Genomic DNA, 21,026 nt, shown 5'->3' with positions numbered 1-21,026 from the left:
GCCAGAGGGGGGTGACAGCTGTTCCCAGCAGTTCTGGGCATTGGGGCGAGCTGTTCACAGGACAAGAAGACACCTGGTTTCAACACCCCTCAGGACTTGATGTCCATGCACATCCACCACAGGGGTCCTCAGGGGTGCACTCTACACTCCTTCACCTTTACTGAAGTTCCCCTGCCCAGTGGCTACTGAGCATTAACCTGGTGTTGTCAAGACCTTGCCCCAGTCCTCCACAGTTAGAGGCCAGTGCTGGGGACACACGGCATCACTCCTGCTTGTGTCATCCCCTCATGGGATGGGAGAGCACAGAGGACCCCGGGCCCACTCTTCACAGTTGGCCACTGGGAACACGCATCCATCCTCTGAACTGGGTCCCCAGTCCCTTCTCAGGTGGAGTGGTGAGCCCGAGGCCTGCCCCTGGGTGGCCCTCCTGGACACAACTGCTGGTCCTGAGCAAATAGCCTCTGAAGGCTCAGCACCGCGGCCAGCCCAGGCTGACACCTGTGGGGAGATTAGTGAAAGGGTGCAGACATCAAAGATCTCAGTGTCAACCAGGAACTTGTATCAGGACCTTCCTGGAGCCTGCAGTATGCGTGTCTAGAATGGAAAGTGTCCGAAATACAGAATGAGAAGGAAGTGCCCAGACTCGGTCCCAGGGACACAAGGGGAAGGTGCTGAGGTTTTGAACTGTCATTTCCACTGATGATGGAAAAGTACCTCCCGGGATGGAGTGAGATGCAGCAACTTGAGGGACCTGTGTGCTGCAAGTGTCCGTGCACTTAACTTTCAGACACATACAAGTCATTTTTTCATCCAATGCTGTTTTCATAGTTTACTCTCAGGATGAACCTATGGTTCATCTGCATGAGAAAAGTTAGAAAGCAGCATCTGTATATATTTGGGTTTCTCTTTGCTTTCCCATAGAAAGTGAGTAAAATCTGCCTTGTGAACACTGACTTCTGTTCTCCTAGTTCCTGATGTTTGGAAGCCTCAGACTCTCCTGCTCCAGGATACGGCTGGTCATGGCTGGAGCAAGGCAGTCTCTTGGGCCAGGAGGCAGGAGTGGCTCCTCATGCTAAGGGAGGAGCGCTTTTCCACAGGGAGCTCCGGAGTGCCCGCTGAATCCCTGGTGGATGCTGCTAATGGCAATGATGCACATGTCACCAGGCAGTAGATTGCACTGAAGCCAGGGGATCAACACTTGCTTCAAAACAGACATCCCGCAAGGCCTTGGCAGAGGTCAGACTGCTACGAATGAGCTTCACCCGCTCCACCCAGCTCCAGGCAAACACCAGGCAGAGCAGACGCTGCTCAGTAAAGAGAAACCCACTCTGTGCCTGAAGAGCTGTGCGGGCAGCCCGGGGAGTGTGAGGAATGCATACTCCACCCAGTGTGGACCTTCTCAAGCAGAATGCCTGTGCTTTATGAGCCCTCTGATGATTGGTGTGCAGTCAAGTTTGAGAACTGAGGCTGTAAGAAAAGTGTGGCGGAGAAGGCCTGGGCGTGTATGCGTCCCCTTCTCTACCTGAAGGCAGAAGTCCCAGCCGCCGAGGTCCTTTCCAGGCCATGGGGGACTGCTGTATTTGTGGCTCCTGGGCCAGTGCAACCCACTGTCCTTAGGAAGCTCTTCCTTAATGAGTTTCCCTTCTGCCAGGGGTGGTATCCAGGGATGTTAGTTCCAGGATGCCCTGCAGATGCCCGGATCTGTGGTGGTGCATACACGAGGTCCTGCAAAGATTCTATCTAATCTCATATTAGGCATGCCCCTGACTAATATGAGTTTAGTCAGACTAAGCCATACTCTGAGCCGGACTCTGCACCTTGACGAGATGCTCATACTCACCTTGAAGTCACTGAACTGGGGTTCAACTTAGCTGTGCAGAAAAGCGGGCAGGAAGTACGTGCGTGGGGGTGCACAGTGAATCGAGTACAGAGGCAGCTTCATGAAACAGTGCATCCAATAAGAAGGAGGGCTTCCGTTCCCATGGTGAGCGGGCGGAAGCAGGGAGCAGATGGACTGGGAGCAGGAAGCTGGACCAGGGAAGCGGTGGAAAACAGGAGGTGGGGGAGGACTTCCTTCTCCCAGGGCCCGCCTGGACCATCCCTGCTCCAAACATGACGTCAGCTTGTATTCCAGGGCTGCTCTGCCCAGGCTCCCTGATTCTCCTGCGCCCACTCTCGTGGAGTTTAAGGAGCCCTTGCTCTGGGTGCAACGGCCTTTTTCCAGCTGCATCCTATTTGCAGGGTTTAGCAGGAAGTGCTGTGGCTCGTGTCCCGAGCACCTAGTGGCTTTAGGTTTGGGCTGAGGATATTAATTTGCAGTGTGTTCCTGAGAACCCTAGAGGACCCACACGTGCCCCCACCCCCAAAAGCACGTATATCAAAAGCCATGGAAGTACAGAAAATGCCCATTTGTCCATTTGTCACTTTCAATGCATATCAGCGGGACCTGGGAGGGACAGAGGATGATGCTAGTGGGTAAGGATAGGCACACACTGTGTCCTGAAGACAGCATGGGGAAGGGCTTGGGGACGTACTGGATTGGAGCTGGACAGTATCTACCCAAGTGAACATTTTGCCATTATTTCTTTACTAAACACCCCTGTGTTCTTCCCAGGTTTGGGCAGCTGTGGTAGAAGGGAGTGCCCTGGGAAGGCTGAGTCTCTGTCCTCTGGTCTGTCCTGAGCTCTGGCTTACAGGCCCCCTAGAGGGTCACCTTGAGCTTTCTGCTCAGCACAGGTGGCAGCAGGGAGAGGAAGGACAGAACGCAGTGGGGGGACAAGGCCCCCTTTCTTAGCACTTTTACTCTCCCTGGGTCCTGCATGGTATTTTGCCTCACAGTAAGGAGCCACTATTCCTTGGGTGCCTTTTGGCTGCCTGGTGCCCTGTCAATCTATGTGTTTCACTGTTGTTTTTTGTGGCTATTCCTGAAGGCTGTTTTAGGAGTGAACTTGGCAGTGCTTGCCCTGGGTACATCCAAACTGTTGTTTTGAATCAGTCTCTCCCTTTTCCTGTGGCTACCTATTCCTCCCCTGAAGCACCTCTGGGCTTTGGGATAGAAGACAGAACTGCCCTGCAGAGGTAGTTCCCTAGAGAGCAACGGGTCTTGAAACCACACACAGGATCACACACATACAACACACACATCCATGCGCGTGCAACTGCAAGATTAGGTTCCACCTGTTGAATCTGAAGAAAAAAACCTGCACTTTACTGTTCAACTGGATCATAGTTATTCGCAACATCAGGGATCACATTTGCCCCCGAAGAAAGAGCAGGCAGTAGTGGTTGGGGGCGGCTTGTGCTGTGTGCATGGCCATGTTTAGCAGTCTGGTGTTCTGTCCTCCTCTGAGGAAGCATCATGTCCTCTTGAGTCTCATGTAACTTCTCCAGCGTGGTGTGCCCCACCTCCTTAGCCTGAACACCTTCCTCTTTGATGCTGAAGAGCAGAGAGAAGTGGCACCTGGAAGTGTGGACTTGAACTCTGCCCCTTCTGCCCAGCATGACACTACCCTTCGCCATCCTCAGACTCTGAGACTTGAAAGCAGAAGTTGTGGGACAAGTCACAAAGCTGCTACTGCTGCAGCTCATCACGGATGCTCCTGGTCCTCCTCAGCCCTGCAGTGCAGTGAGGTCTGGTAACTGGTAACTAACTGGTAACTGACAGGACATTCATGACGTCACGGAGGAGGCAAGCCATCCTCATGACCGCAGAACACCCACAGTCAACTCAAAGGACAAGCACCCTTAATACAGAAGACTTTATGCTCTCAGACCTTGTAGAAATCTAAGCAAAGTCAGGAGTAAGTAACTCAGAGAAAAGAAAGTAGAGGAGGTAAAACACTTAGGAATTTACTGTTGATAATGAATCCAGAAAAGTGAAGTAAAAAGCACACCTCCCTGTGCCCATCAGATGAGACGCAGCAGCATTCTCCATGCACTTGGTGGGAGCCCATGTGTGGCCGGCAGCCTCTCACGCTACTAGGCGTTCGGAATGGAGCAGCCTTTCTCCAGAGCAGCCTGATGGACTCCTCACATGCTCACATGCAGCTAACCTGACAAGTCACTTCCAGGGCTTGTCCCCGTGAAGCCTCCAGGCATGTGTCAAGAACCAGTGTGAAGCCACTTGCTTTCCCACTGTTGTTCATTCTACACGCTCAGATGGCTGGCTGTGGAGGAGACATCATAGCAGGGAGTGAGTGTGGTCCTTAAGAACTGTGTTTTTAAAGAATATGAAGTAGTATCAGGGATACCCTCCAGATACAATCAACAGTGTGATCTCAACTTTATAAAGTAGAAAAAACGAGCACGTAAGATAAAACATCGGAGGAAATACCAAAATGTTAGCCACAATCTGTCTCTAAGTGATAGTATCATGGGTCACATTTATATTCTCCATATGTGATTTGTTTGGTGGGATCCAGAGAGAGGTGGAAAGAGAGTGCTTAACAGTCCTCTCCAAGCCGTCAGTGCTCAAGGGCAGCTAAGCACAAAGCATTGGGGCCTCTCGGTGTCTGTAGCTCAGTGGCCAAGTGAGCCACAGAGACAGACACACAGGCACAGTGGGTAGATGCTCTCTGAAGCAAAGCCTCTCAGCCTGGGCCAGAGTTGGCCCCTAGCATGGTGACATGGACTTCTGCTCAGGTTACCCCTGATCTCACATGTTTGGGTATTCAGCTCTGCTCTGTAGTTTCCTGATGGTAAGGACATGGTGTGAGGGTCTCTTTGCTATAGATATTGAGAAATAGGTTACTGAAGGTATTTTGTATTTGACGAAGATGCTGTGTTGTTTTTCTTGGGCAGCATCGTCTCCAGGGCCAGCGCTATGTGCTCAGAAGGTGCTTTGCTTTAACTAGGTTTCCCAGCAGTAAATGGCAAGTGGCCACTGGGATGGAAGGCATCTTGCTTCCCTTTGCATCCTTAAGTCACTTTCCAGGGCCCAGATCCATCCTGTTCAGCAAACAAGGTGAATCAGTATCACATTTGGGAGCAATCTGTATAGTAGCCATTCCCTCTAGTTCCACACACCCAAGCACTCCTGGGTTATGCGGCCGTCTGCACACACAGGTATTCTCACCAACCATGAGTGTTCAGAGCATGCTAAGCAGGGCAGCTAAGCACGATGCATTGGGTCCCGGGACTGGATAGTGCTGGAGAGAAGCAAAGGAGAGGTGAGCCTTTTCTGAGCCAGTCCTCAAGCCCACTGACCCTTGGAGCTAGAGCTGGGGACCTGGATTAGAGGCCTGCAGGATGAATGGCCCAGCTGTCAGAGGTACCACACTGTCGTGTTTCTCTCTGTGCTGTCCAGTATCAGGCCCACCAGCTCCAATGACCACTGAGCTCTTGAAATGAGGCCATGTTGACTAAGGATCTGGATTTAATTGTGATTGATTGACCATTAGATTTAAATGCAGATGGCCACGTGTGACCAGTGACCACCTGGGACAGTGCCCTGGCTGCCTGACTATCTCCCTTGGTGAACCTAGTCATTTTCCAGGCTCCCTCAAGCATCCCCCTGTCTCACCTTCCGGGCTCCCTTACTGAATGTTTTAATAGGAGTTGCTCAGGTAGCCTTGAGCTCTTGCTTAGGACACCATCCCCACCCAGAACAGAACCCAGTCTCATCCCCGGCCTGGGGTCTCTACCGCACTGTGTTTGCTTTCGCACTAGTTTTCAAACTAAAGAAACAACTTCTACTCTTCTTCCCCATTGTTAAAGGGTTGAAAGTTGGCCAGGTGAGGTTTTACACGGAAGCTGATACTAGAAACAAATCCAAGAGGTCACAGCACTGCACTGACCAGCTCCTCCCATGCACACTGGCCGCTTTGTCTCCAGCTGTCCCACACATTCCTTCTAGGGCTTCTCACACTCTAGACCTGGCCAGGGTCCCCAGCCGGACCTGGGCATGCTGTAGGTGGGCACCATTTGCTTCTTGGCCTTGGCCTGGGCTACCCCTTGCTGTGGCTATCACCAGCTCATGAGGCCAGTGGGTACTGGCCAAGGAGCTGACCCATGCTTCTGCCCTAGAAGATGTGGGCTGAAGGGAATGGGAGGAAGGGAGGAGATCAAGTGACTGAATTTAGGAGGGCGTGCTGATCTCCACGGCTTGCCCTGCACCAGCATGTGGGAAGAAAGGTCACAGAGCCAGGCGCTCAGCTCTGTCCCGGTGAAGGGCACTTAGCAGCAGGGTCCTGCTTCCCGGCTGCGACCACAAAGGGCTCTGAAGAGTGGAGCCTGGAGCCAGAGGTTTGGTTTCAGCTTCTGGTAATTCATATGTTCTGAGTCGCAGCCCTGCCCCTTACTCCTCTAGCAACACAGTTCTGAGAATCTTGGCACGCTGGGCTGCTTGAGCTCGGAATGCCTCTGCTTGCTCATCAACATCTTTTATTCTCTTGAAATTTCAGGCACAGAAAAATGAGAGAGAGTCTATCAGACAGAAGCTGGCGCTCGGAAGCTGCTTCGATGACGGCCCAGGAATTTACACCAGCTGCAGCAGGAGCGGCAAGCCCAGCCTCTCCTCCCGGTGAGTGCCCTGGGTGGGTCCATCCAGACTGCAGTCTCCGCCCAGCTCCATAACAGCAGAAGCCCCTCATCTGGGCGGCTGTTTCCCACAGTGCTGGCATCCTTGGTTCTAGGCAGACCTTCCCCAGCTGCTGGTCGGTACTCTTGATGTGGCTCCTCATGGTGTATTGCCCAGTGGCAGGAGGTCAGAGTTTGCTATTTCACTCCTGTAGACAGTGCTGACCTTGCAGACTGATGTGGGGTCAAGCCACACTCTAGGCATGCTGGTAAATGCCTAAGACAATAAATGGCAGAACACCAGATTCCCCAGAAGGCAGCCCCAAGGTACCCAGAACCACCCAGTACCTGTGATATCAGCCAGCACTGGTGACAGACCTGCAGCTCCCGCTTTGATCATCCGCAGTTCATCACCGTCTCAGCCTGTCCTCCAGGCGGTTTTCCTCTGTTACGCCATCCTTACCTGCTTATCATAATTTATTTCAGGATATGACTGGTAACTTGCATAACTTTTAATTCTAAATAAAGTGCCTATAGATTATAGCTTTACGCAGGACATGGGGCTGTAGGGCATAGCCTCTCCAACTCCAGTTGGCTCCCTCCACGAGTCCTCAGGCGCTGTGTCAGGGGGACATCTCTGATTCATTAGGTCTTAGTGGAGCCTGAGATTCTGTATTTCTAAGATGCTCGCAGTGGAAGTTCATGCTGATACTCCATAGTCTACTCTGGTTAACAAAGAGGTAGACAGTCAACAAAATCATGCCAAATGCAGATGTCCCAAGGGATGCAAGCACTTAGAACATGTTTCCAAGAAAGATAGAAACTGAAGACCCATCAGCGTTTCCTGACTCCCACCCCCAGTGTCTGCTTCTCTCAGTCTGCTTTTGGGCAAATGTATCCTGTGTAAACACCACATATATTTACCACCTGCAGCCAGAGCTGGAGGCAAATGAGAGTGTTTATGCCTTCATCCCGCCAACAGATCTCCACTGGCTGCTTCATGTGAAGCCAGAACTGGGCATCTTAATGTTGGCCTGCATTTATTTATTCATCTGGCTGTTGGTAGGCTAGGCTTGGTCCACAGAGAGCCATCTAACCCAGCAGAACCAGAATGTGGACATGCTCACTCCAGTGTGCGCTATCTAGGCCCTGCAGGCTATTATGCACGGGCAGGAGCTCTAGCTAGCTTCAGGGTGCAAAGGCATCTTCCTCACTGGGGTGTGTAGCCAGTCTCAAGACTGATAAAGAATGGTCCCACGTGTCACAGCAGAGCTGAGCCCTCAGGCTTCCCCAGGCCTTGGGGAAACTCTCCTCTGCAGGTAGGACATGACAGGGAGCGTCCAGCCCAGGAACCTGGAGACCTGCAGGTCCATCCCAGGCCGCTTCACCTTTATTTGACACACCTCGTTTTCCCTCTTTTTTTGTGAAAGGGGGATTGGACCGTACTGTATGCTGTACGTAGATGTCTGCTATTGCTGATGTCCCCAAAGTGCCAAAATGCCTTTACCTGGAATCCCCGCCTGAACGCTCAGCAGCTGTTTGTAGAATCAAGCGTGTGCACACACGTATCTACAAGTGTACATATGAGTGGTGCATGTATGACACAATACATTTACACTTAGGCGTAGATACACACAGGTACTTTCTTCCTTCTCCAGAAGTAGTAACTTAATTCCTTGGCTGTTTCTTCTGCTATTTATCTCTAAAGAAAATGCTAAGCTTCTTAGTTTTTATCTTGAGTAACCATATGATTTAAGAGCTGCCTGCTGTGCAGGGTGACTGCTGTGTGGTTCGCCAAGGGACAGTACTGTTGGTGGAGCAGCTCCTCTACGGTGGCACCATGCTGCGTGTGGGCTGCTCTTGTGAGGGTACTACTGCTGTACCCCAGGTCTGTGGCCTGCTCCATGTGTAGGCCTTTCTTTGGTGTGGCCTGTGATTGAACCTGCTAGGAAAGGGCTTGCTGAGGCCATTTCCAGCAAGGTCACCACGAGTGACCCTTCTTCCAGCAGCATGCCAGAGAGCCTGTGCACCGGGCCCTTCCGACACTTGACACTCCAGCTATTCTTAGATTGCTGTTGATTGGTTAGCTCTAAAATGTACACCACTGCATTTATTAGCTGCATTTTGTTTTCTCTTCTGGGAAATATCTGCTTGGGTCTTACATCTGGTGTTCTGTTGTATTCTTTGTGCTTTCTTACTGACTTCTGGAAGTTCTTTAGTCATCACACTAATCTTTAATACACTCTCCTTTCCGAAAGTCACTTCCCAAGTTGTGATTTGTTTTTCACTTATTTATTGTGTGTTTTATGACCATAAAATCTTGATTTTCTTTCTTTTTTTTTTTTTTTTAGTGCTGGGGATTAAATCAGAAGTGCTCTACCACTGAGCTGCATCCCCAGTCCTTTTTATTTTGAGACAGTGTCTCACTAATTTGTTGAGGCTGGCCTGAAACTTGTGCTCCTCCTACCTCAGCCTCCTGAGTTTGAGGCTGAGGTAGGAGGCATGTGCCACCACACCCAGCCATCCTTGATTTTAATACCGTTAATTACACCCAAATTTTATTTTCTAGGCAATGCTGTCAATATCTTGTACAAGAAATTTTCTTCTACCCTAAGATTCAGTAGATATTCACTACATTTTCTACCAAGACCTTTTAAAGCCTTGACTTTAAAAGTCTATAACCAAGGGGGAGTTGATCTGTTGCTGTCTATGGGAGAGAAGCCTAATCTCTCCTGTTCCCTCATATGGCCATCGTCTCATTGCCCTTATTTTCCTGCACCAAAACTATGCTCTTAATCACCATAGCTTCAGAATAAGTCCTGGCATCTGGACAGGCCAGTTCCTCTCCACATTCTTTTTCTTCAGAAGTACGTGCCTAATCCTGCTTTTTCATTCCTTCATATAAGTTCTGAATTATCCAATTAAGTTCAGCAAGATACTTTCTTCAGATCTTTGAGTCCAAGATCAACTTAGGAAGGATTATATTTTCACAATATTTAGTTCTCCTATCCATAAACATTGTCTGTCTCTCCATTTATTTAAATATTTTTAAATATTTCTTAGGTCTTATAACTTTCATTTGGAGAGACTGTGCATCTTTTTTTGTACTGATTCCTAGACACTTGTTCTCTGATATCGCAGCAAGCATCACTTGCTGCTGGCATCAGAAGTACAGCTACCATTGCAGAAGCCCGCTGCCCAGCCACTTTGTGTTCCTGCTCCTATTACTCAGCTTTCCTGTCAGTCCTAATAAAGCTGTCTGTAAAGTCTGGACTGTGGAAACAGTAGCACTGTGCATGCATCATGGCACCCTTATTTGTTTACTTCTTTGTTTTTTCTTTTGCTCTTGGTAGGAACTCCCATACAGCAAGGACTAGAAACAGTAGTATTTGGAATCTGCTATGGTTTGGATGTGAGTTCTTCCCCAAAGCTCCTATTGTTGCAGGAATAGTCAGAAGTGAAATGATTGGACTTGGGGAGCTGTAACTTCATTGGTCCACCCTGGTTTGAATGGACTTACTGGGTGCTTGCTGTAGGCACATTGGGCATGACTGGAGAAGGTGAGTCACTGCCTTGAAAGGGTTCAGCTTCCATGTGGCTCCATTCCTTTTGCTTTCTCTGCTTCCTGATGGCTGTAACTGAGCGGCCTCTGTCTGCTGGTCCCTTCCCCCATGCTGTGCTGCTTTACCTTGGGCCCAGAGCAATGGAATTGGCCATCTATGGGCTGAACCTCTGAAAAAGAAAATGAGCTCCAAGTAAACTTTTCCTCCTCTAAGTTGCTCTTGCCAAGTGTTTTGGTTACAGCTGACTAAAATAGAATTCTTAGCTCATTTCTCATGTTAAATGGAATAATTCTACTATTTCTCCCCCCTTAGGATGATGTTAGTTTTATGTTTAATGTTTCTCCTTAACGATGTTTCCATCTATCAACAATTTTCAAATAATTTTTATCAAACGGGTATTTAGCATCTGTTGAGATGATTTTATCATTCAGCTCTATCCAGATTGCACCTATAGATTTTCAAAATATTAAACCATCTTTGCATACCTGATATAGACCTAAGTATGTTGAGAGGGAGTTATTTTTTAGACACTATTGGATTTTATTTATTTTTTGTTTAGGATTGTTACATTTATATTCATGATTTACATGGATCTTTTTCATTCTTATAACATTTTTGTCTGGTTTTAGTATTTGGGTATAGTGGCTTAAGAAATGAGAGCTGGGCTCAGTGGCGCACACCTGTAATCCCAGCAGCTGGGGAGGCTGAGGTAGGAAGATCTCAGCCTCAACAACCGTGAGGTGCTAAGCAACTCAGTGAGATCCTGTCTCTAAATAAAATACAAAATGGGGCTGGGGTTGTGGCTCAGTGGTTGAGTGCCCCTAAGTTCAATCACTGGTGTGTGTGTGTGTATGTGTGTGTGTCTCTCTCTCTCTCTCTATATATATATATATATTGAAACTGTGCCATCTTTCATATAGTCTATGACATGTAGGCATAGATGTCAGTCAGGCACTTCATTACCACCTCTGCTATGCTCAGGTATGCCCAGTCAAGAGCTCCTGTGATTCACCACTGACTGCCCAGCCCCAGGAGGGCAGGGAAGGTGGCAGTTCTCCGTGATACTCGGGCAGCCCTTCCTTGTGCTCAGTGCATCCCTGGCTTCAGATGCACCTGAGCATTTCCAGGGCTCCAGGGCACCTGCACGTGCTGGCTCCACCAGCCTCCTGCGGCCATGGTCAGGTTGGAGGTTGCATGTCAGATACAGCTGTTGCATCTGCCCTTTAGCTTCTGTTTTCTTCCTGAACCCCACGGACTCTTCGTTGATGTTCCAAGTAGGATTTCAGAAGGGAGCCTGTTTTCTGTGTTCAGTGTGCTGTGGTTCAGTCTCATGAAGGCTTTCAATATCATCTCAAGTAAGTCCCCTGCCGAACTCCAAGTGTGAGCAGAGCGTCTCCCTGGCTGAGCAGGACCAAGAGGGGATTGGGGCACCTCAGGTACCCAGCACCTCTGCCCCACTTATCCTCCTTGTGCCACCCTGCACTTCCCCTAAGAGCCACCGGAGCTTCTGGCAGAACAGCACTGAACGCCCCCTGAGTCATCTGCCCTCTGCAGACACAGCTCACCAACTCAACACGTGTGCCACACGTGTCCCACAGTAGCTGGGATGAGCCGTTTGGAGACTCACCATAAGGAGGATTATTTACATCCTGTTCCTTCAGAGGTTTTCATCTCCACATTGTGGGATGAGCTCATCCTCTGCAAGAACACCATGACTTTTTGGATCCCCCTCAGGGTTTGTTTTTTTTATCTTTGTGAATTTAAAATCTGCAAAGACTAATTGTCCTCATTAGTAATAATGTAGCAGGAAAATGCTCAGTAAGGCTCCCTGCCTTTGGAGAGCCCACTTTTCTCCATCCCTTGATTTCTGCTACTGAGTTACAGACTGAAGCTCCTCCCTGGGTGGGCAGCGGCCTTGCCTCTTGCTCACAGAAGGCTGGATAGAGCTCACCAGGTGCTGCTGCTAAATGCACCAGAGCTCAGTTAGCTCCAAGACAGAACCTAAATCCTACAGTAGTTCACTACTCTAAAGAGCTCAACAAGCGATTTTAAATGAAGCTGGGGTTTCGTTAATTGGCCACATAATAGATTCTGAAATCTGGCTTGGTTGTGAAGGCCAGGCCCGCAGAGGTGAGCAGGGATCCTTGCAGTGACTGGGGTGCAATGTGGTTTCCAATGCACAGCCCCTCTCACGCTCAGCACGTGAGGACTCAGGAGGGGTCAGGGGACTGGGGGGACGTGGAGCTGCATAGGCTCTCCATGGTGGAGTGCAGGTCTCAGTGTACTGGGCTTCTTTAGGTGGTGCTCTCTCCTCGAGTACTTTGTAAGAGTGACAAGCCGCTCAACATAAGCTCAGCTTACAGTAATCCCATAAAGACATTTCATGCCTTCAACAGCAGCAAGGAAATGTTCGATATCGCTTCATAACTCAGCTAATTAAATTTGGCTGTACCCAACTGTGGCAAATGTAAGGGGTGTCATTTTTGTCATATTTTTTATGTGTGCTAACCCGTACAGAATCGGCCTCTCAAGCTGAGCCTGTGTAATCCTGCCATTTTCTTCTTTTAAAAGAGCAACCAGCCAGGTGTGGTGCACGCCTATAATCCCCGCAACTCAGGATGCTGGTGCAGAAGGATCTTGAGTTCCAGGCCAGCCTAGGCCACTCAGCAGGCCCTGTCCCAACAACATCAACAACAACAAAAATAAAAGCATGTGAGAAACTTAAAAGGCAATGAGAAAAATGCATTTCCTATTTTCGAAAAAGGTCTCTAAGAAATTCTACGTTTAGTTATATTCTTGAAAAAATAAATATCCTTTTTACTGCTTTCATACTTCCTATAAATTTTTTTTATCAGCCAAATTAATGGTCAGTAAACATCCTCTGTTGGGTGCCAGAGTTTGTGCAGCTTGGTGTCACTGAGTAAATAGAAACCAGTCTTGCTGCTGTGAGGGCACAAAGCAATCTGGTCATTAGTAATGGACACCCAGGAAGCCCCCATTATCATGAGCTTATGTTGAACAACCACTGTCCGCAGGGAGTGCTCTATCCAGCCTTCTGTGAGCAAGAGGCAAGGCGCTGCCCACCTAGGGAAGAGCTTCAGTCTGTAACTCTGCATCCTAGAGAAGACCTGCCCTGCCTTCTGCATTCTCCTTTCTTCTGAGGAGCAACATAGCTCTGATCCCCATTCTTCTTACCTTACCCCAAGACACGTGCTCCTTACATGCCTGTGCATGAACACAGGGCAGCATGGTCTCCTTTCCAGGTGTGCCTGGGCTGCTGTGGCCAGGCTGTACCCTTCCCTCCAATGCTGAGCATGTGAGAAGCAGGCTCCCAGACAGCTCTGAGCAGCTGGCTCCAATGCCAGTTCCCCTCATCACAAAACATTGCTTTCCTGGCCTTAGGTTTATGGGTGCCGGGCTGAAGAAGTCAGACTGTCGAAACCTGCCTTCTTCCTGCCCTTGGGCAGCAGCACTGGATGCAGGGGCCACATGGCCCAGGGAGGTGTTGTTAGCTAGGCCAATGGCACCACTCCTAGAGGTGTTAAAGAAACAGGGTCCATGGGCTTCAAATGGGAGAACTACACGTGTAACACATTATGCAATCCCAGGTGGGACCAGCTCTTCCTTCTGCCAGGAAAGGAGTGTACCCTCTTGTCTCTGACAATAGTATGTTGCATAGGAGTTAGCAGAGTGGTCAGGTCTGCCCTGCCCAAATGAGGAGGAGGTGGACCTGTTTCAGTGCTTGAGCTGTCTCTGGCACCTGGAAACAGGTGCTCACTCATGCCACCTGTCTATCACACATGACATATCTTTAAAACTTCACATCAGTCTCATTCATGTGTGCTAATAATTTGCATTAAAAAACCCTTCATATAGGTAGCTCCAGGTACATGTCATTACCTGTTGTAGCTTACCAGTGCCTTCTTTATAGTTTTCAGAAAGTCTTTGGGCAGTCTATAGAAAGTCCGCCTTCTTTTATGTCCTCTTGCAAGAATTATCTTCAGTTTTCTAAAATATTGCACAATTTCTCAAAGCAATACAAGATTTAAAGTGGATCTTTTGCAGAGTAATAAAATGAAAATGACAAAACGTATTTTATTATGTAAGCAAGTCTTCTCTTTCACAAACCTGAAACAAAAGCAAATTGGTATTTGTGAAATCTTCTTTGTCTAATAAGTAGCCTGGCTTTACAGTCATGCCAATGACCCGGCTTAATTAGGTGCAATTAATTTTGTGAGGCAGAATCTGATATCTTGCTGGAGGCATGACCAGCTGTACCCTGTCTTATGAATTTTTTTTTTTATCACCAATGAGAATTCAGTTGCCTGAGCAAAGGGGAGAGAAGCAGGGAGAGAAGAGGCCACAGGGCTGCATTTTATATTCAAAAACAACTCTGGTGGACAGCTGAGTGTTTAATTAAAAGAGCTTCCAGGAGTTGTTTTTCATTGGCGCATCATCATTGACAGTTCTCATGACTTTATCACTGCATTTGCACTCCCTGCGGACAGTAGTTGCTCATGTGTGTTGAACACATGCAGCCCAGTGATGACCAGGCACCGTGGAACATCTGCTGCTGCTGGGAGCCCTGTGCCCTGGCCAGACAGCCAGGCGGCCCTTTCATTCAGGCTTGCAGTACAACTCTTTATGCCCTGCGGTTGCTCTCATCTGGGTCAGTGCATGCATTAAACCCCAGGAAGATGTCTCACTCGGGGCCCAAAGCCCTCACATGCTGCTGTTTGCCAGATTGGGAGGGAAAGGTGGAGCCACTGGCCATGGTAGGTGACGTGTTTTTAAGTGGATGAGAATTTGTGCATGGTTTAAAACTGAGCAGCACCATTGGAAGTCGAGTTGAAGCTCACATCTTCCCACAGTAGCCCCCAACTTCTGGTGCCCACTTCCCTCAGTAGACAGCCACTTTGAGGAGGGTGTCTGTCCTCCACTGTCACAAGCTCTTTCACTGCACCACATTCCGGAGCCCTGCTGGGACCCGTGCCCGGGAAGGCAGTGTGCAGGGTGCTGGGAGCCGGGCAATGGCCTGCAGCCTGGCTCTGCCTCCCAGGGGTGCTTCACCACCTTTCCCTCAGTGCCGTCCTCTGTGCAGCGGCTGCCTGCTGCTCCATCGAGTGCCTGGACAGCGTCTGCACTGCACTGGGTTTTGTTGTGCCCACTTCATCACTGTCACTTACTCCTGGATACCGCTGGCTATAAGGCCATTGTTTTATGTAACACAGAAAAAAACCTCTGCCAGCTACCATGTGCCTGCTCGGCACCATGAGCATCCTTTCCGTCATTAGAGTCCTTTGGGACTCGGTTGGACATGTGCATTCGTCGTGTCTCCTGGATACAGATGAAGGAAGGGGAGGTGTGCTGGTGGAGTGGTTGCCGCTCTGCCCTCTCACCATATGCTGCTTCCCGGTTGTCTCCTCCTGGTCACTTGGGTGCCCTCAGCAGGCATATCACCTTCTTATCCAGAGACAGCGTGCACAGCCACCTCCCATGGAGGCCCTCACCTGACTCAGAAGTGCACTCTGGCTGCCGGCTGCTGGGATGGCATCTGTGATACACCCTGGTTTTAAAGATGATACAATGTGAATTTCCATGCTTCACAGAGTCAACGCAGCCCCATAGTCCCACCACTGTTTCAACGACCACTTGGAATTCAGTGGTTAGAATTTGAATCCTGGAAGAGGAACCAAGCCTCAGTGGCGGCCCCCAACAGTTTCTCAGCACAGACATCACAGGTGGTGAAAGTAGCACTATGGGGTTAAGAAGAGAAGAACTGGGATTGGGACTTTCACTAGGGGTTCGGGTGGCGCTCAGAGGTGGAGTACATGCACCAAATCAAAAATTTTTTTTCACCTAATTTAATCATACTCCAGGGCCATGCCTCCTCCCCAGCCATGGGAGCCATAGCTGGGGTCTGGGCCCACAGAGTTTTCCTCTAGCCCACCTAGCTCCACAGCTGCCTGCAGCAGGTGGGACAGACAGTTCAAACTCCAGGCTGGCAGGTGAATAGGCAGCACAGCTTCGAAAATACAAACAGTTCATTTATGCTGATTACTTAGGGCCTATAATTTACTGAGATCCAAGGAGAGTGGGATTGAGGCTAAGGATCCATGCCAACAGTTGAACGAAGAGTCCAGCACAGAACAGTTCTAAGAAAATGTGTTTCCTGCTGCCCACGGATCTCCCACCACTGAGCACCCTGCCAGGAACAAAAACTCCTCCTGACTCACGCTTGAGTCATGGTCCCCGCAGGACACTTCTGCGTCAGCCCCCAGTCCCGCCAGCTGTCCACTCTGAACCACTCACCTACCCCCCAGTATACAGTGCTAATCACCAGCTCTCATTTTCTCTCCTTTTCCTTTTATAATTGTGCTAAATGCCCACACGTGGCAACTCGGAGACGCTCAAGAGACACATCCAGTGCCAACTCTGCCACCAAAATGCTTAGTGTATTTATCCCCTGCCACTTTTCCTACACATACCCTCCGTGCTCATTTAGAGAGTGCAGTCATTCTCTGGCTGCTTCACGTCAAAGCACGTCAGGAGCACTTGGCTGTGGTCATAGCTATGCTGTATTTTTACTAGTTGCAAAATTGCACGTGACGCCTCTCACTGTAACATACTTAATCGCTCTCTGGTTAGGCATTGGAGGTGTTTCCAGCTTTATGTTTTGGTTTGCTTTCTTTAGCCTTTTTCTTCCATTTGTGAATTTACTCCTTCTTCTCAAAGTGCCCTGGCCCCTCAGGATACTCTCCTAGACCAGCACCGTGACCTGGTGCAGCTCAGCCTCTTTCAGCCTCTGTTTTCTTAGGTGTGCAATAGGACTCATGACCCTTGCTGCTCCCGGGACCTTGCTTTATGAATATCCACATAGCTCAAATGTTTGTCTCTTCCTAGGTAAGACAGGGAGTGTCTGTTGAATGTGAGTCCCTGCTGGGGTTATGCGTACCCCACATCTCTGCTCTCTGCTCGTACACTGCAATGTGTGATCCAGGCACTCAGGACTTGTTAGAAGTCCTGGTTTGATTCTGGCTCAACTCCCAAGTGTCCACATACCAGGCAGTCATGAGCCTAAAATGACTTTAGGAGCCAACAGGAACAAATGGGTGGAGTAGCCCAGATAAGAACATGAGGAATCATGGGGCCTGGTCGTATCTGGGGGTCCGAAGTCAGATACATAGAGAGCCAGGCACAGAAGAGATACTCGAAAATGACAACTTCTTATTTCCAAATATAGACCTCCTGGAGATCCTCTGGCCATAATTAAGATGAAAGGGGACCTCGTGTGGTGTCCGGGAGTGGTGGCTGTTTTAGGATCGGGAGAGACCATTGGTGCTGGAGAACGTTCCTGTTGGAAATGTGTTTTCCCAACCTTAAGGTCTTATAATTCCAAATTCAATTACAGGGAAGTGGTCATTAGTGAAGGAAATGGACGCTAATGTGGAATAAGAACCACCAGCTGCCTGAGGAACATGAGCATTTACGGCTCTCTGGAGACGGGTCAGGCTACAGGGCGATGCTTCTCCCAGGCAAGACTGTTCCCCTTCCTCTGAGCCACTTAGGCCAGAGACATTTCTGTGGCAGGAAGGGCTGGGTGCTCAGGAGCTGTCTTCTGAGCACAGACATGTGGGAGAGTCCAGCAGCAGCAGCCTTCGAAGAGGATTCAGAAGAGGGAAGTCTGTGTGGGACCAGCAGAGGGAGCCCAGAAGGGCTGTCCACACGCCTGCAACCCCCACCTCTGCTGCAGAAACCACAGATGTGGGGTCAGGACAGGATATAAGGGACATGATGCCCCCCACCCAGAGTCCTATTGGGGCACACAGGAGTAGTCCTGAAGTTCTCTAGACATATAACTACTGCAGGGCGCTGTCCCAGCTCTCCTGCCTTCACGCCCCCGCACCGTGGCTCCTGGGACCTTGCTTTATGAATGTCCAAGCAGCTCAAGTGTTTGTCTCTTCCTAGGTAAGACAGAAAGTGTCTGCTGAATGTAAATCCCTGCTGGGGTTATGTGTACCCCACATCTCTGCTCGTACACTGCAATGCGTGATCCAGGCACTCAGGACTTGTTAGAAGTCCTGGTTTGATTCTGGCTCAACTCCCGAGTGTCCACATACCGGGCAGTCATGAGCCTAAAATGACTTTAGGAGCCAACAGGAACAAATGAGTGGAGTAGCCCAGATAAGAACACGAGGAGTCGTGGGGCCTGGTCAGCTGCCACTCACCCCTGCCCAGCAAGGACCTGGAGGCTGCAGAGCTGTGGGCACTAGCTGAACAGGCCTTTTCCTGCCTCCATAGTTGTCCAGATCACTCACAGCTCCCTGTGTGACGGTGACATAGTGGGACCAGCAGCACTGGCAGCTGCACACAGCATTCTTCAGAAGTCCACCACAATTTTCGGCCTGTAGCATGACACACCTGAGCTAGAGAAACTCAGCACGGGCCACCACAGCAGAGTGGACGCGGCAGCTGGCTTTCCCAGTCACACATGTGGACAAGCAGAAACCTGGTTTTGCTTTTCTCCTTTTTTTTTTTTTTTTTTTTTTTTTTTTTTGAACACTTGTAGGTATTTCCAAGAGTCCTGGGACATGTCCGCATGGAGCAATCAGTAGGGAAAGGACGAGGCAGAGCTCGTGGTTTGGAAGAGTATTCCTCAGCTTACCACAAGCGGCAGCACCTGTCTGACCAGCCCCGCATGCCCCACGGCGGCGCCTCCACAATGTGTAAAGCCTTCCCAAGCCTCAGTTGTTCCCACACTCTTCCTTCATGACAGATTCTGAAATATGTTTAGACCCTTGGGTGATTACAATCCATATTTTATGTTCTGTCTACTTTGAACTTCTCATAAAAATCAGAAAAAAATATAGTCTGAAAATATGAGCAATTATTCATTATATGTAAAATCTTTTGACTAATGCATCATGCTCACAGACTAGTTGGGGATGTTGAGTGTCAAATGGCTTACAGGCCATGCTGTTATAGGCAGATAATGCACAATGCAGACCTAAAATCTGCAGGCACACAGGAAGCTCCCTCTTGCTCTGTTTCCTAAGGAGAGCCCTAGAATTATCTTGAAATCATAAACAACTACAGAACGTTTATGCCCTTTGAAATCATACTGCCAGCAGGATTGCATAAATCTAACCCCAAGGTCAGGAGTAGCATGAGGGAAAGGCCACCAGGTCAGAAGTTACATGTCCAGCCCGAGAGTCATGCACAGGTCACCTCTTGCTCCAGGCAGGGCGCACAGTCAGGAACCACCCCCATGAGCAGGAGGTCAGCAGGGCTGAGCTGGAGTCAGCAGGGTTGTTCTGACCTGTGTGGAAAAGCTCTCTTCTGGGTCTGTGGTCAGTCCAAGGGCAGCAGGGGCCTTCACTGCTCCTGGCTGGCCCTCATGGGTGTCAGGCATCAACCTGCTGGGACACCTGCAGGATGTAGCTCTGTGCTCCAGTCCCTGGGCCAGCCTGGACCTGTCCCAAGGAGGGCAGAGTCCCCAAGGACCTAGAACTGGAGGTAGCTCACTTCTGTTGCCTTTTGTCAGCCAGTCACCAGGTCACCCAGGGTGGGGCACAGGGAGAAGTGGCAAGGTCACACTTTGGGGGTGCGGGGGAGGGAAGAACTGGCTGTCACAAGGCTGGGGTCCTTGGCTCCTCTGAGTGAGCATGTGGCCCAGGGAGAGTGAAGTGAACATACTGCCAAACTAGAATTCAGCATAGCTGGTTTGTGAGGTAAACTGAGGCAGGAAAGTTTACCCAAGAACCTGACACCTTAAGTCTATCCAAGAACCTGGCACCTTATGATCCAAGCTGCTGGTGGATCTCCATTTCCCAAACCAGAAAGCAGCCAATGGTTCTTAGCTTCAGAGCTGGACTCCTCGAAGCCCTGGGTCACCACATTCCAGGGCCATAGACAGAGACCTTACCCCCGGAGGTCCCTACCCTGGGATGTCCTCTGCAGCTGAGTTCTGTCAGTAGTCACCTTGCTTCTTTTTGTCCGTGCATTTTGAAGGGAGTGGCATCTTGATACGAAGTCATCTACCACATGGCTGCATTTTTGAGATTCCCTTAGTGCCAAGAGGCTCATGAGATGACTCTCTTCAATTCCACATGTTTTAAGAACACTCTGGCAGTGGCAGCTGGACGTCGGCACGGGTGTTTTGTTTCCATCTTGCAGTGCTGGGGTGAGACCAGGCTCTTGAGCATGGCCACTGCGCCTGGCTGCACCTCCATGGTTGTGTTCTCTATGAGTGTGAGCAGACGTCAGTGCTGAACGGCCCCCACTCGGTGTGCTTCCAGCACTAGCCATTGGGCATCTCCCAGGGAGGCCACTTCTGCTCCCGCTGCTGTCTGCAGGAGTCCCTAGTTCATCTTCTCAGATTCTGAGCCTCCTCCACTAAAGAACATCCTCTTCCCAGGCTCCGGCACCCCTATCAGTGGCCCTGGTGCTGCTGAGTCACCTCGGTACCTGAGGAGAGGAGGGTTCTGGGTACCCAGGACTCAAACCTTCCCGAAGTAAAACCAACCAGTGGCAGACAGCCAGGTGCATTTGCAGGTTGTGCCTGCCCAGTGCCACTTAGAACACCAGGGAGCCTGGCAGTAGATACCGTGGATGACATCTGCGAACAAGAAGACAAAGATCTTGTTTTGTTCCCACCGTAGACTGCTTGAGAGGTGCAGGCAAGTCAGCCCACTGCAGCCTGAGATTGGCTGTAAGGCCACATTCCCTGCAGCTGGAAACTGCAGTGCTCAGAAATGAGCCTCCAGAGAGAGGGTCATCTGCTCCCCAGCCTGTGGCAGGCAGGCCTTCAGTGGCCCGGGTGGCTGGCTCACCTCACAGTCAGGCTGAATCTCACCCAGAGCTGCCTTCCTCTTAAAGCCTACTTGCAGGCTAAAAGCAAGCAAATCCCTCCTGAGCCGGTCTTAATATGTCTCTACCAAATCCCCT

At 49.9% G+C, this 21,026-nt stretch overlaps 1 protein-coding gene and 1 long non-coding RNA gene across 4 annotated transcripts in view; one reads left to right on the top strand and one right to left on the bottom strand.

The window, feature by feature from the left end:
* Nucleotides 1-21,026, bottom strand: part of LOC308652843 — a 1,084,519-nt gene that overhangs the window by 895,976 nt on the left and 167,517 nt on the right. The window lies entirely within an intron of this gene.
* SCHIP1 (schwannomin interacting protein 1) overlaps nt 1-21,026 on the top strand; it is a 98,946-nt gene that overhangs the window by 66,640 nt on the left and 11,280 nt on the right. For all 3 annotated transcript variants that reach the window (XM_081300901.1, XM_081300903.1, XM_081300902.1), the window contains one exon: nt 6,402-6,520. In XM_081300901.1, the coding sequence (XP_081157027.1) occupies nt 6,402-6,520 (119 nt within the window). The remainder of the gene's footprint in view (nt 1-6,401; nt 6,521-21,026) is intronic.

The sequence above is a fragment of the Spermophilus citellus genome, assembly GCF_964194105.1.
Source record: "Spermophilus citellus genome assembly, chromosome: 7".
NCBI lineage: Eukaryota > Metazoa > Chordata > Mammalia > Rodentia > Sciuridae > Spermophilus > Spermophilus citellus.
This window is presented reverse-complemented; position numbering and strand designations above follow the sequence as displayed.